Source organism: Coniophora puteana (assembly GCF_000271625.1).
Source record: "Coniophora puteana RWD-64-598 SS2 unplaced genomic scaffold CONPUscaffold_15, whole genome shotgun sequence".
Lineage (NCBI taxonomy): Eukaryota > Fungi > Basidiomycota > Agaricomycetes > Boletales > Coniophoraceae > Coniophora > Coniophora puteana.
The window spans coordinates 188,243-203,004 of NW_006913067.1; the positions used below are offsets into that span (position 1 = coordinate 188,243).

Genomic DNA, 14,762 nt, shown 5'->3' on the forward strand with positions numbered 1-14,762 from the left:
ATCTGTATATGGGACGCTGGCACGCGGAAGCCTATTCAAGGTTGGTCGCATGATCACCCGGTTGCGGCAGTCGCGTTTTCTTCAGACGGAGAGCGAGTTGTGACTGGGTCCAACGACGGAGATTTACGCATGTGGGACGTAATCTCTGGAAACCTGCTGCTTCCTAAGGTAAGTGAATACACATATTCTTATACTTTCGAGCTCAGTCATTCAATTCTATGACAGCAGGTTGTCGATACCAAACACAGCACTCAAGCGAGTTACCTTGGGCTCATGGTTGTTCCCTTCATAGCCCCGTTTTGTTTGTCTGCTAATCTGGGATGATAGAGCCGAATTAGCTTGAACACCATGACCCAAGCTTTCCGATGGCTCCTGGGTAGCAATATCGACAACGGCCTCGGAGCCAAGGGGCATTATCTCTCGTCGCTCAAGGTAGCCTCGTCATAAATCTATTAAACTATTTGACTTACCTACAGTGTCGGTCACGGTGATAAGACTATGGTAAGTGGTGCAATTGCGTTCACAGTGCATCCGCTGCTACTTAATAATGGATTTGATAGGCAATCGCAGAGAGTGCAGCGAAACCAATTGATGGCCGCTTAAAAGAATTGGAGGTAGTCATCCACCTCCCACTGCACACATGATTGATTCACTAGGCTTGTAGTCAAGCGCCGCTGAACTTCAAGGTGGTTTCAATGGTAGAGAACGACGTGAAGAATCACAAACGCAAACCTATCGTATCCTAACCGTTCCCCACGAAACTTCACATCGCCCACCATCGCTATCTTTTCCAAGAGATAAACCGGTAAACCCTCTCAATGCAACGCAAGACTCTGAGACTTACGTCAACCGCCAGCATACCGCTACCGGGCGGGGGTACAATTAAGAGACATTCCGCCGGAAACGTAGTACACACAGAAACTGGAAACTAACGCTAACGATGCTGTTGACTTTGTATTATCAGACAGTCATGATTCTCTCTTTGATGCGTCATCATGAGATGGTTACCACGAGGACTATATCATCCTTTGACGAGTTATCCTTTTTATCACCAACTTACAGACTCGTACATATATCGGGGTATGCCTTGCTTCTTTGTTACTTCAATATAACCCGAACAATGCCCTGAAGTAAACGAATCATCATGTTATGACCCGGGGAAAGTGACCAATACGCAAAAGTGTAAATCACTGGTTGAAATGCGCCGTAGGACACACTTTGAACGCGAGCAGCGTAGCCCGAGGCAGGCACGTCCTCTAAGAAATCATTGGCATGAGCGCTCTACAATGACCGCGCTCAATGTTCCCTTCGGTGAACTTGGAATTGAATGTCACAACAGGTCGCAACCTACATTTGCAACAACTTCACGCCTTTCTCGTTTGCGGAAACGCTGAGTGCCGCACAAGTGTCGCGCGACGAGGCGTGGGATTTTGGCTTCCGGCCCAACACCGACGCACAGGAAGTAAAATTTCTGCTCTCTGCAGCTCACTCCTTAAGTCAAAGCAGTCCTCCGACTACGACTCAACACAGCATGAAAGACACAATCTTGAAACCGTTCACAGGTCATACCAACCACATCTGCACGCTGTCCTACTCCCCTTGTGGAGCTTTCATAGCCACCGGCTCAGTAGACTCGACGATTCGAATATGGGAGGCCAAGACAGGTCGTCAAGCGGGGGACACGTTGGAAGGGCACACTGGCCAAATTCATGCACTTGCCTACTCTCCTGATGGACGGTATCTAGCTAGCGCCTCAGACGACAAGACCCTTAGAATATGGGATACGAACACCTACCAGACAGTTGCAAGACTGCTCGACGACCCTCCGAACTGTGTTCAAGCTGTCCAGTACTCTCTGGATGGCAAGCTCATTGCAACTGGTGGTCGGGACAACCTATTGAAGGTCTGGAGCACCCATACGCTTGACTGTGCTACGGAACTATGGCATCCCATGAGCGTGAACTCAGTCTCGTTCTCACCTAGCAGCGAGCATGTTGCCACTGCATGCCATGATAGCTTCGTTCGCATCTATGATGTAGCTCAAAAAGAGGTTATCCACACTCTCAGTGGGCACCAAGGCAGCGTTCGTTGCGTTCAGTATTCCCCAGATGGTAAAGTCATTGCTAGTGCTTCCGACGATCTCACCGTCCGGCTCTGGAATGCCTCAACAGGAGACATGATCAAAGGATTTCTCCGTGGGCACACATCCTCCGTCTCCTGCATAGCATTTACATGTGATAGTCGGCAGCTGATCGGCTCCTCTGAAGACGGAACCATCCGAGCCTGGTACGTCTCTGCTAGGGAATGCGTCTTGAAACTACTCCACGGGTATGAGGGGCCGGTTAGGGCAATATCCTGTTCGGCCGATCAAGAGCATTTTGCTTCTTGCAGCGAGAGAGGCGTACGTATTTGGAGTTTACGTGATGGCGCCCAAGTCCTTCTACACCAGCCAGCCTCGCTGCAATGCCCATCTGGTGGCAGAACTCATGCACCGCAACATATCGTCAAAGGTACTACTGTCACCCATCCGCTGCATGACTACGACACCGACATCCTCGCGTGTGCATACGCACCTAATGGGCTATCAATAGCTACGGGTATGAAAAATGCAACTATACAGGTTTGGGCGGTGGCGACGGGTTGTCAAGTGGAGATTACCTTGGAAGGACATACGAACTGGGTTCGCGCACTAGCATTCTCTCCTGATGGACGACATTTGATCAGCGGCGATGACGGCGGGACCCTTCGGATATGGGACATAATCACCCGCCAGACGATCATGGGTCCGCTTCAAGGACACACAGACGGAGTCCAATCTGTAGAGTACTCTCCAGATGGGTCACGCTCACTCGTTGCAAGTGCCGGGGATGATCGTGTCCTCAAGCTCTGGGACGCACGTACAGGCAGCTCAACTGCGACATTGAAGCATCCCGAAGCCGTGAGATCAGTCTCATTCTCACCCAATGGCAAGCGAATTGCGACAGCATGTGACGATTGGCTCGTCCGTGTTTATGACGTAGATGAACAGCAGCTTGTTTTTATGCTCACTGGACATCAAGACTGTGTACGATGCGTTCAACACTCTCCAGATGGCTACCTCATTGCCAGTGCCTCTGATGATCACACCATTAGGCTCTGGAGCGCATCGGCAGGACACCTCCTTGCATCTCTTCGCGGCCATGAATACTCCGTCTCTGGCTTATCATTCTCACATTATGGTTGGCAGCTGGTGAGCTGTTCTTATGACGAGTCCGTCCGCATATGGAACGTGGCAACAGGGGAGTGTATCTCGGGCCCGCTTTACGGGCACAAAGGGCCGGTTTTATCGGTATCATGCTCTTCAGATGGAGAGCATTTCGTTTCTTGCAGCGGCAACGATATGCAGGTTTGGGATATACGTGACTGGACACTGGTGTTTCAGCCAACGAATGTCATACCTGTAAAGTTTGCCTTTTTCTCATCCACGCTGCTGGGCCTGACGCTTTATTAGGATGAAGAGGATATCGAGGTCAACACTCTGATCTCTCTTGAAGTTCCATCCCTCCGATTTCCGGTCTCACTCGACCAAGACGCTGGGAGCGTAACGAGAGAAGCTATCCACACGTTACAGGAATCACGGCTGGCGGCTCCACCACACACTTTGACCAATTTACATACCCTTCAGAAATCTCCGACCCTAACCTCCCAGGAAAGTCTGATAGAGTCCGAAATTGCGGCGGACGATGAAGGCAGGGGGCAAGAGTCAAGATCAAATCCACAGGTAATGCCAGACTTTCGTATTTACGATATTCTCAACTCACCTACTGGCAGGTGTCTGGGTCTAACGATAGCTTGGAAAGCTTCATGAATGTACGTCAATTTCAGTCTAAGAGTAGGAATTTTTGCGAGACGAACTTTCACTTGCAGAGACCAGCCGTCATTACAAATAGAAATCAAGATATGAACGGATTCTTTGCTGAGGTTGATATTGATGGCGTAAGTTCAGTTGTAGCAGTCTTATCGAAGCTCATCTCATGCGCTGTCCTATAAGAACGCTCGGCGGCCACGCTCCCCTGAAGATACAGCAAAGAAAACTGTAGATGACCCGGAAAGAACAACTCCGATCATCACGACTTTCAACCTGCTCTTGAAGAATGTAATTTTACGTAGCAATAAAAAAGACAAAGTACGTTGGCTCTACACCCTTATCCCATAGCAACTCATGGTCCGAACAGTCTGAGTCCGATGTTTCAGCATCCGGCGACCATAGTTTCGCACTCCAAGATCAAGCGAATAAGGCGGTGGAAACAGTTAAGAAAACATGGGTACGCAATTTTCCTTAGCATGGTATGCTCTTTCCAGTTACGAAGCTGACGGCTTGCCGTGTACCATATAGGCCCGCGCAGCGTCAGCCTGGGAGAGGGCTGATGCTACTAGGAAAGATGGCCCAGCGGGGTCGCAATCGCACTCCAAAAACCCTGCACGCCAAGCTTCGCGCGTCAGGGCCATAATTTTTCCTGGCTATGCCCGACCAGTACGTACATTCAATCCACATCTCTCTGTATCCGCTGTCTCACGTCGTCCTCTCAGCGAAATGTGGCTGCGCGAGAAGATAATGGAAGGCGACACAGAGGGGTTCGTACGCAAACTAACGTGGAGGACACTGACACGGAATCGGATTCGAGTCATTTGACGGATACTGGCGAGGGCGATCAGCGTATCGTGGAGGAAAGGGAAAACCCCAGTTCACATGCAGACGGACGCCCCGAAAGACCTATTGACGTCACTGGCACCCCTTCAAGTGCAGCAAGGTTGGAGGAGAGCTTCTATCCAAATGGTCTTGTGCTCGGCTGCTGTATCTGCTTTTTGCGCCGACCTACCAAGTCTCGTTCTACTCGTATGTCTGCGGAGCCGACCGGTGCGGCTGGTCAGAGCTTAGCCCACGTACCCGAACGAATGCAACCAGCTTCCGCGTAATTAACGCAAGAGGCCTTGAAAATTGTCCGGTACGTGGAATGCATGGGCGTGTCAGAACTCGTTGTAATACTGGAGAATTCTCGCGCAGATCAACATGGACACCGACATCATTGGACGGGTACACAAAAACGGGTTACCAATGGTGGAAAGCTATGATACAAACATAGACGGGTTGGGTGGCGCAATGACTCTCGGTGAAACAGGAACTAGAGGAACTGGAATGACTGGCGATCAACCAAAACGATATATAACAGTAACAATGGTGATAAAACACGTACCGGTTGCTAAGTCCATATCCACAAAGTAAAGATCCGTGTTTTTGCTCTGTTTCAGTCCTCCGCAGCAGTGTCCGACAGACTCATACCGACTCCTGGGGAAAGGAACCCTTTGCAGTGTCGTACGATCGTTAGATTCGAGTTTGAAAAATGCTATGCACCACCCAGAAAGCCTACGTTGACGTAACGTTATTTCGACCGGGAATGTTCTTTGTGGACAGGCAAGAGGCGACACCATGGAGCGACTAAGATGCGGAGAGCATGAGATTCCTACACTTCGAAAGTGAAAGACCCGATTCGGTAGTTGACTGGTTCGAGGAGTTTGTGATAGGGCGGCATGGTGAAAGCGAACAGATATAGCGACTGTTGAGGAAATTATATAAAGTCGACGGACTAGCATGGGGTAAGAAGAGAAATGGTATATCATAGGAAGAGAAAATAGCGGCAACGTGAGTTGAAGACAGAGACAACAGAAGCTGAAGCTTAGGCAAGGAATGAACGCGTTGCTTAGTTCCACTCCCTCGAGTATAGCAGCGAGGCACGCTATGGAGACTTGCAAGGAAAGGAACAGGTTGAAGGATGTTCCCTCCGTGCGCTGGGTGCGTCCAACTGTGAACAGCGAGCAAGAGGACCCAAGGATGTAGAGGCGGGATTGCAATTTTAGGCCCGAGCAGCGCCTGATTGGTTCGGGATTGGTTCGGAATCGGGGATGTCCACGTGGCTTTGCATTTGTTTACCACATGACGACATGCAAACTTCGCAATTTCGTGCCCATCGTTTCGAGCGTCCGGGCATAAACACCCTCATCCCTTGAACGCGTCACGCTTCAGCTTCGACCCTCATCGATGCCTCATCCATCCCCAGTGACTCCTCACTGAACCCCTATGAAAAATGACTCCGTCGCTACTCATTGTAGTAGGTTCCTTCTCTTTGGCACTCATTCTACTCCATTGGGCCCAGATGATAGCCTGAAATAGTACAGAAGATGTCAAAATGCGAGAATGGAATTTGAATTCCATACCAAACATCGTCAACCTGGTGTTCGATTCCAATCTGAATATTAGCTTATGATATTGATTCTGGCTCCGTTTCGAATCCCCTTGAACCAAATCGTGTCAGTGCAAACACAAATCCGTTCTATTAAGAGTCGCGACGTCGATGTCGGTATACTTGGCACAGTAGCACCATTAATCCTGATTGGTAAAAGGGTGGTGTCTTTTCTTATATCCACTGGGAGCTATATACAATGCCAGCTTTGCTTTAACTAGGTTATCTGAGATTGAGGTGGCTCTAATTATCTCAGTGTCAATTCCGAATAAAACAAGCCGGTTGCAGCAGTAACAGTGAAAGCCGAAGACAACAGCCTGCTGCCTTATGAGATCCTATGGGGGCTGCGCCACTGCGGGGTCTGAAAGAACTTGCCTAATCCAGTCGTGCTCCTGACTTCGTGATAAGGCGCGTTGGGGAAAGCAGATTTGTTGAAATGCACCTTTCTCCCCAACGTCTCCCACTCCCCTCGACGACATCCTCCTTGCCCAGCTAGCACCAACGCTGGTGCCGTCTTGCCTCTGTTTCAGCACGTTTTCTCCCTCTGCATCGGTCACGGACAGCATGGTTTCTCCCTGGTATGTGAGTACTACTTATTTCCCGTGCACCTGCGACTACTTGTGCTAATAAAGTATGCAAATAGAAATAGTAGTCATTATGTCACAGATGTAGACAAGCCTACTAGCGTGTCTCATCTGGAGAAGCAAACAGACGATAGAGGCGGGGGAAAACAGGATGGAGGGAGAAAGAGTAGCAAAGCAACTCGGGATTGAGGTAAGTGGTGTGTTCTGTCGCAATGCCTCTAATCTCAACGTGGCCAGTGCACTTCGCTTGCCCCTGTTAACGTTTGCTCCATTTTGGGGGTAAGTCTTAGATTTTTCTGTTGGAATGCACATTTTACTCTGATTACAGGCTCCCGAAAACCCATCGCACGAACACGTCAGCCAGCACGTCTGTGACACAGTCTCAGGAGATGCCTCGGAAGAAGAAGGGCCTAAAGATACCGGGAAGATAAGCACTGGATGGATTAGTATGCCGACAGAGATATGTACTATGTGAGTTCCATGTTCCTTTTCCCCTTTGCATGTCTAATGGTGTTTATAGGCATATATTTTAGCCTGGGCGCTCGACAAGACATGTACTTGGTCGTGACTTTCGCAGTCTCTCTGAGGACCCATAACAGGTTCGTCTTGGTGCCCCTCTTGCGTGCAATGCTCATCTGTATGGCAGATTTACGAGCAGCAGTTCAAGGACGCGAAGGACGAAAGCCGCTCTCGGAAAACGCAAGCGCAACACAATGTGATCCCATCCCTTTCCATTCGACGCTGCTTCATTCGACTTTCCTTGCTCTTTTTCACTCGTTCTCTCCGATTGCTATCATTTGCTGGCCTTTCGTACTATTTTGTTTCGGTGAGATTTTCGGTGCTATGCTTTCATTTTCATTGCTCATTGGCTCTCGTTGGCTCTCGTTCGTACTCTTTGGCAACAGGTAGGAACGATCGTCAAAGAGTGTAAATAGATCCATTCACTACCATTTCGTCGCTACAGTTTCGATTCGAAATAACATTGCTGCTCTTTGTACTCTATTGGCTTACTTTAAGGGAAATTTGAATATTGCCACTCGTTGGGATATAAGTACGAAAGAGTATCAAAGAGTGGCGACGGAGTCATTTTTCATAGGGACTGAACCCCCAAGGAGCCCTGGAAGGTGATTACGGTCCTTCTCACAGTAACATAACAATCATCTGACGAGCTCTGAGCAGAACATCAACATCAGCTCACTCAAGTCTCCAACTCATTTCGGAATGGACCTGTCAAGGAGCCCCATCAATCTTCTGAATCAGCTGGCACGCTCTGTTGCGCTCAGCGTGTGCGACTGTCTCGCGCCGCATATAAAGGCTGGTCAAGGGCGACCTCATGAGCGCGGCCTTGCTCTGAGACTGGTGCGTTACACGTCGTAGCTCACGTTGCTTGTCACCATCTTACACCATACTCTTCACCGCATTGATCAGCGAAAAGCACATCAGGCAGCCCACTGAATCGACCGTTGTGGTATACAGAAGGGAACTGTCTATCTGCACCGTGACGTGACGGAATCGCTGCAACGTCCGTAAAGATGAAGTCGCTAGCGCTTTGCTTGGTGGCGCTCGCGTCTGCCAGTAAGGCACTCGGTTCCAACTCTACGTACTCATATAATGTAACGAGCTGCCCTGGTAAGCCAAATGGAGCGCATATATGCACGTTTGCTTACCGTATATTCAGGATACACTCTGCAGGATCTCAAGCAATCCGACACTGGACTCACCGCGCACCTCAACCTTGCCGGAGAAGCATGCAATGCCTTTGGGAATGACATTCAAAACCTGACCGTTGAGGTCACGTACGAGACCCAGCAGAGGTGCATGCTTTTCCCCGCCGACTCTAATTCATCCCGCGCTAAAACGCTGTCGAAGGTTGCATGTCAATATCTTCGACAACGCACAGCAACAGTACACTATCCCCTCTTCGGTTGTCCCCGTCCCTGAACCGCCCACGACGTCGTACGCAAACAGTTCTGACCTCGTGTTCAACTACGACGCGTCGTCATTCGCGTTTTGGATCACACGCCGCTCTGACCCAGCAGGCTCGATGCCCCTTTTCGATACACGCACAGCGTCGCTACCCAAGACGCCGATTGCTCCTGTGAATGCGACGGACAACTCGACTGCGCTGGACAGCTTTGAGCTTATTTTTGAGGATCAGTATCTCCAGGTGAGTTTCACCATGTCTTTGTTCATACAGTCGCTAATGCCGTTGATGATGTCAGTTGGCATCAGCTTTGCCTCAAAACACGAATATCTATGGACTCGGCGAGGTTGTCGCGAGCAGCGGTTTCCGACGCGACGTCGGCGGAAATGGTGGACCTGGCTCCATCCAGACGCTGTGGACACGCGACTCCCCAACTCCAGAGGACCAGAACATATACGGTTCGCATCCGATCTACATGGAGCACCGGTACGACGATAGCAACAACTCGTCCGCGACGCACGGGGTTCTCACTACAGGCAAATGTGCTAATTCTGTGCCCGAGAATAAGCAGGAAAATGACCTGGAAAGTAAACATCTTCCTACAGATTTTCGGGCTAGGAATAAGCACGCGGAAAGTTATCATTTTCTGGTGCGCAAAGAGGCCCAAAAAGGCAGGTTGAAGCAGGAGTTGAATCTCCGCCAGCGCTTAATGTTTATAAATGGAAGTTAAGCTTGATTTTGTCGCCTGAAAATTCACTGGAACATGAAACTTTTTCGGCCTCTATTGGTCAAAGGGAAATATGGAGGAAAATATTTACTTTCCAGTGCATTTTCCTCCTTATTTTCGGGTCCAGAATTATCGCATTTGCCTGTAGTGTCTTCTCTTCTCGTGTGTCTTCCCATTTTCTGTCATCTGCTCCATTACACTGGACCGCTAACTTAGCGAGGCAGCTCGAACGGAGCCGATATTCTGCTGACCACTCCTCCCGAGTCTAATGTTTCGCTGATCGAGTACCGCCTCCTCGGCGGCACGCTCGACTCCTACTTCTTCTCCGGCCCATCGCCCGTGTCGGTGATTGAGCAGTATGGCGAGATGATTGGGTACCCGGCGTGGGTGCCCGCATGGGGCTTTGGGTACCATCGACATGTACAACCATAACCGAGACTTCACAACCGATCCGGTCGGCTTCCCTGTTGATCAAGTAAATGCACTTATTGACGAGCTGGTATGTTTCTTTCAATCGAGCGGTATACCGATTTACACGCCGATAATGATGGTCTGCTCAGCACGCCAATGGACAGCACTGTACGCAACACTTATACGTGCCTTGAGCGCGTCCGTCTGATGAGCCGGGTTGTGGCACTGTAGATATCCCAATTGTGGACGTCGCGATTGCGACACCACAGAACTCTACCGACCTCGTGAGTTCCTCTCGACGCCTGGTCCAGATAAGCGTTTAAGAGCTGACCACCGGTGTCGACAGTACGCACCTTTCGTCGATGGATTCGAGAAGTAAGCCAAACACATTGACCTTGTTGATCCAGCATACTCACATATGCTTACCCGCAGGGACGTCTGGATCAAGAACCCGAACGGCACTGTCTTCGTCGGCTCTTTGTGGCCCGGATTCGTCGTACGTTCCCTTTTATCTGCCCGTGCTATCTCCCATGCATGCAACCACTGACCGTGATGCAACGCATCGCATCAGGCTTGGCAGGATTGGTTCGCGCCCAACACCCAAGATTGGTGGACGCAGGCACTCAAGAACTGGAGCGAGTCGGGCATCGAGTTCGACGGGATCTGGCTGGACATGAACGAGCCGAGCTCGCTGTGCGCCGGTTCGTGCGGCTCGGCTAACTTCTCCCAGTCTGGTTTCCCGGGTGCGAAGCGCGCGGTGGGGAATGAGACGGGCTTGGATGTGATGAGTCCGCCGTATGCGATACATAATGGTGCGTGGTTGCTGTCCGCTATCACGTCATCAAATAGCCTGTTGACGAGTTGGTTGTTTGTAACAGGCCATGGCCCGTCGGACAACCGCACGGTCTCGCCCGACGCGGTGCATGCGGGCGGGTACAGCCATTATGACACCCACAACATGTATGGGCTGATGGAGGAAATCGCGACCCATGGCGCGCTTCAGACGCTCCGAGCGGGAAAGCGCGCATTCATTATCGCGCGGTCGACATTCCTTTCGGCTGGAAAGTGGGCTGGCCACTGGGTGCGTCCTCTATCATTGTCCCCGAATGTATGCAGAGCTTGATTGGACTCGATAAAGCTTGGAGACAACTACAGCACGTTCCAGTCGATGTCCCTCAGCATCCAAGGCATTTTACAGTTCCAGCTGTATCAGATTCCCATGGTTGGCTCGGATACATGCGGTTTCAGTGAGCGGTAGTCACTGTTTTTGCCAAGTTCTACCGCTGACTGGGCCTGGGTCATCCATCCAGTCGGGAACACGACTGAAGAACTGTGCAACCGATGGCACATGCTTTCTGCGTTCGCGCCCTTCTACAGGAACCACAACGGCGGATCTAACCCCCAGGAACCATACCGCTGGCCTAGCGTTGCGAACGCAACTCGCATTGCGATTGCTGCGCGATATGCGCTGCTGCCGTACTGGGTTCGTACTTCTTCCCCTCTTTCCACTCATACTAATGCGACCGTATCGATACAGCAAACCCTCTTCGCGAATGCATCGACTCAAGGCTCTCCCATCGCGCGCTGTGGTACGAATTTCCGAACGAGCCAGAGCTCTTCGGCGTCGATGGTCAGTACCTCATTGGAAGCGACATTCTGGTCACGCCCGTGTTGGAAGAGAACGCCACGACAGTCGATGGTGCGTCAGCTTATCTAAGAGTATCATTTCATAGTCTGGTCAGCGCATAGGCATCTTCCCCGGTCGCGGCAGCGTCACTTGGCGGGACTGGTGGACGCACGCCACCGTGAACGCGAGCACCTCGGGCGGGAACACGACGCTGCAGGCACCACCGAGCACCATCAACGTGCATATCCGGGACGGCTCTGCGCTCCTCCTGCATGCTAAGCCAGGGTACACGATCAATGAGACGCGTAGTGGACCATACGAGCTGCTTGTCTCTCTCGATAAGGGTGGGAACGCGTTCGGGACGGCGTATGTCGACGACGGGGAGAGTTCTCCGCCAGGCGACAGTCGTACCTTGAGCTTCGTCGCTCAAGGTGGGGCGTTGACTATCTCGAGCCAGGGAGGCTACGACATCCAGCAAAAACTCGAGAGCGTGACGGTTTTAGTAGTGTGAGCGTCGGTGGGCAGGTGGTGGGCAATTTCACGTATTTGGATGCGACGCAGGAGTTGGTGGTTGGGAATGTGGCGGTGGATTTGAACCAAGGAACGAAAGTGACCTGGTCGTAATTCGTAAAGATAGTGTACTTTAGTGAAAATATATTGTCTTATGTAGTTCTCGATACTTAACGGGAATGCACTCTCCTACGGTCTCACTCGGAAGGCAAGGAAACGAGTGCCTACTGTTATCACAACCACCAGGATCAGCGCCTGTTCGCAGGCAGACAAACACAAACCAGCCACAGCGATCTTCAGGTCATGATCAAGCCTCTAACGCGCGGTCCAAGTAGGTTATAGAAGTGGGATATAAGAACACAATGCTCCTGGTGCGTGAACGGCAGCCAAAAATGGAGAAATACACTGAATACACACCAGTTCCTACATGCTTCGTACAGCTTACTTGATTCCGAGTTTTGACAACAATATATTTCACTCTTAGACGACATGATCAGTGTACAATAGCAATGTAGCAGGATATTCTACTCCACCCACTCAGATCCTACATCCTACTCCTTCGCTGGCGACTCCTTCCCGACCGCCCAATACAAACTCTCCAACTTAGTTCTATACATCGTCCACCTCCGCCCGTCCTGCTCCTCGTCCCACGCCAGCAGCCCACCCGCTTGCGGCCTCCCCTTGCGCTCGGGCGAAGCCATAGCCGGCTCGGCGGCGTACACCTCGTCGCGCATGAGCTGCGCGAACTCGAGCTCGAACCGGCCAAGGAAGTGGAAGTTGAGCAGGTCGGACGGGTTGTCCGTCTCTGCGCGCACGGCTTCGAGCTGCTGGATGCGGGCCTGTTCGTCTTCGAGGCGGGCGCTTGTGGTTGTGGGAACTGGGATGGGATTGGTGTCCGAGGCTGAGGACGGCTGAGAGTGCCAGGCGAGCGCGAGCCAGGTGCTCGTTAGATCGGAGAGGACGAAGGGAACAAATGAGATTGTGGCGCCGACGAATGCGAGGGTCGGGTTGGGCGCGTAGATTGTGTGTCGGTAAAGTGATGGAACGCGCATAGGTGCGACGTGTGGGCCTGTCAGGTGCTTGAGCGTACTCGGGATAGCCTCATCTGCTCTGGAAGGGAAGGGGACACGCAGATAGGGCACATGTGGTACATATCCAGTTGCACAGATGATGTGGTCGATGTCCTTCAGGATCTCTCCGTCTTGGCCATCTTCAGCTCGAAGATGTAGGTTGAGCTTCGATGGTGTACCTGAGGTAGAATCTTGAACGATCTCGACGCGTTGTACAGGAGCAACGTCCTGAATCCTGTCGTCCAGGACCGAAGGGAATATTGATACGCGTCTGACTGAACGGAAGATAGGAGTAGAAACCACGTTGGCGAGCGCTGCTGCGATCTCATTGGCAGAGTTGGCACTACCGATGACGGCGATACGCTAGAGGGAAGGACACTATCATGACTTGACTCCCACCTTCCGATTGAACAAACGTACCTTGCCCTCATACCCATTGTCCTCCACACCATCCCAATGGATAGCATGGCTAACAAGCCTTCCCCCCTTTCCAGCACCCGCAGCTCCATTTGTCCCTCCAATATTAATCGCATCCACCAACCCGTCGATAACCGGATACCGCGGGTTATCATACCACACCGTTGTAACCACCACCCCGTCCCACACCTCCTCGCTCTCCTCGCCCTTGCTCCAATCCTTCAACACGACTCTCCATCCTCCTGTCTCGAGCTCGCCAACGCTAATCACCTCGACGTTCAGCCGTATCCGCACTCTGCACTTGCCCGACTCGTTGGAGTCGAACAAGTTCTCCGAACGGGCGTAGTCCATGACATATGTGCTCGTCTCCTCAAGAATGGGGAAAGGCTGTGCAGGCCTCAACGGCTCCGGAAATGGATGTCCAGCGAGAGACAAGAACTCGGGGAGAACGTTGCCCACGAGCCCCGGATACGCGGGCCGTGGCCATCTGTCGCGGTGCTCTGGTTTGGCTTCAGGTGCGGTCGGTAGAGGAGGCTGGTACCTGTGAAGAAGCCATTCACATCAGGCGAGGCTACGAAGGACGGGATCTGTTGGAATGGGCGCACCAAACACCCCCAATCGCATCCCTCCTCTCGACGAGCTGAACCTCCTCGAATTTTCCGTGTTCCCTGAAGTTGCGAAGCGTCGCGAGTCCAGATGGACCTCCACCTATGATGAGAACGCGTCGAGGGGGGTGGAACGCGTCGGGCATGAGTTCCTTGTCTCGTTAAGTTGGAGTGTATGTGGTCGATGCTATGAGATCAGATATCAGTCAACACCGCTCTCTGCCGTAACAAGAATTAGAAACTGAGAGGAGCCAGCAATCCAGAGCTGGATAGAGCAGGAATGGATCACAGGAGAGTACTTACAGGGCGATGTCAACGAGGACCGAAACGAAAGGGCATTGCTGACAGACGTCGTCTCCATTGGGAAAGGATGGTTGGCGTAAGTGACTCATTATCCGATGTTGCTGGGTAGTCAAGACATGGCTTGAGTTTGAGCGCTTGAGCTTATCACCGTCAGCGAGCCCGTCCAGGATGTGGCCGCGCAGTGGTTGCTTTCCCTTGAGACAAGACATTCGAAAGCAAGAACAAATGTCGCGTCATCGCGTCTCACACTGGAGCCATCACTCGGCAGACAACGATGCGGACGGTTTCTTCCACTCTCCCATCCCA

The 14,762-nt window shown here is 51.6% G+C and overlaps 5 protein-coding genes across 5 annotated transcripts; 3 read left to right on the plus strand and 2 right to left on the minus strand.

Annotated features, from left to right (window-relative positions):
* Window positions 1–116: 116 nt before the first annotated feature.
* On the minus strand, window positions 117–996 carry CONPUDRAFT_85070 (uncharacterized protein). Its single transcript, XM_007775633.1, has 5 exons — window positions 665–996; window positions 496–614; window positions 328–432; window positions 226–276; window positions 117–168 (listed from the first exon to the last, which is right to left on the minus strand). The coding sequence occupies exons 3-5, from the start codon at window positions 412–414 to the stop codon at window positions 124–126; spliced, it is 183 nt and encodes a 60-aa protein (XP_007773823.1). The 5' UTR covers window positions 415–432; window positions 496–614; window positions 665–996; the 3' UTR covers window positions 117–123.
* A 331-nt stretch (window positions 997–1,327) lies between these two features.
* On the plus strand, window positions 1,328–4,956 carry CONPUDRAFT_158593 (YVTN repeat-like/Quino protein amine dehydrogenase; the record flags this gene model as incomplete). Its single annotated transcript, XM_007775634.1, has 9 exons — window positions 1,328–2,286; window positions 2,725–3,229; window positions 3,491–3,760; window positions 3,811–3,849; window positions 3,907–3,975; window positions 4,031–4,165; window positions 4,215–4,304; window positions 4,376–4,513; window positions 4,570–4,956. The coding sequence occupies 9 exons, from the start codon at window positions 1,328–1,330 to the stop codon at window positions 4,954–4,956; spliced, it is 2,592 nt and encodes an 863-aa protein (XP_007773824.1).
* A 1,790-nt stretch (window positions 4,957–6,746) lies between these two features.
* On the plus strand, window positions 6,747–7,896 carry CONPUDRAFT_85074 (uncharacterized protein). Its single transcript, XM_007775635.1, has 7 exons — window positions 6,747–6,860; window positions 6,922–7,052; window positions 7,100–7,141; window positions 7,191–7,333; window positions 7,383–7,461; window positions 7,509–7,688; window positions 7,768–7,896. The coding sequence occupies exons 2-5, from the start codon at window positions 7,014–7,016 to the stop codon at window positions 7,393–7,395; spliced, it is 237 nt and encodes a 78-aa protein (XP_007773825.1). The 5' UTR covers window positions 6,747–6,860; window positions 6,922–7,013; the 3' UTR covers window positions 7,396–7,461; window positions 7,509–7,688; window positions 7,768–7,896.
* A 498-nt stretch (window positions 7,897–8,394) lies between these two features.
* On the plus strand, window positions 8,395–12,249 carry CONPUDRAFT_169078 (glycoside hydrolase family 31 protein; the record flags this gene model as incomplete). The annotated part of the gene is made up of 15 exons (XM_007775636.1): window positions 8,395–8,491; window positions 8,541–8,676; window positions 8,732–9,029; window positions 9,085–9,272; window positions 9,738–9,933; window positions 10,074–10,092; window positions 10,156–10,208; window positions 10,271–10,299; window positions 10,357–10,420; window positions 10,496–10,736; window positions 10,803–11,005; window positions 11,063–11,171; window positions 11,235–11,411; window positions 11,462–11,623; window positions 11,674–12,249. 15 exons carry the CDS (start codon window positions 8,395–8,397, stop codon window positions 12,060–12,062), a joined length of 2,361 nt encoding a protein of 786 aa, XP_007773826.1. The 3' UTR covers window positions 12,063–12,249.
* Window positions 12,250–12,578: 329 nt separating this feature from the next.
* On the minus strand, window positions 12,579–14,299 carry CONPUDRAFT_131250 (FAD/NAD(P)-binding domain-containing protein; the record flags this gene model as incomplete). The annotated part of the gene is made up of 4 exons (XM_007775637.1): window positions 12,579–13,494; window positions 13,552–13,843; window positions 13,874–14,035; window positions 14,124–14,299. The coding sequence occupies 4 exons, from the start codon at window positions 14,297–14,299 to the stop codon at window positions 12,613–12,615; spliced, it is 1,512 nt and encodes a 503-aa protein (XP_007773827.1). The 3' UTR covers window positions 12,579–12,612.
* Window positions 14,300–14,762: the final 463 nt, after the last annotated feature.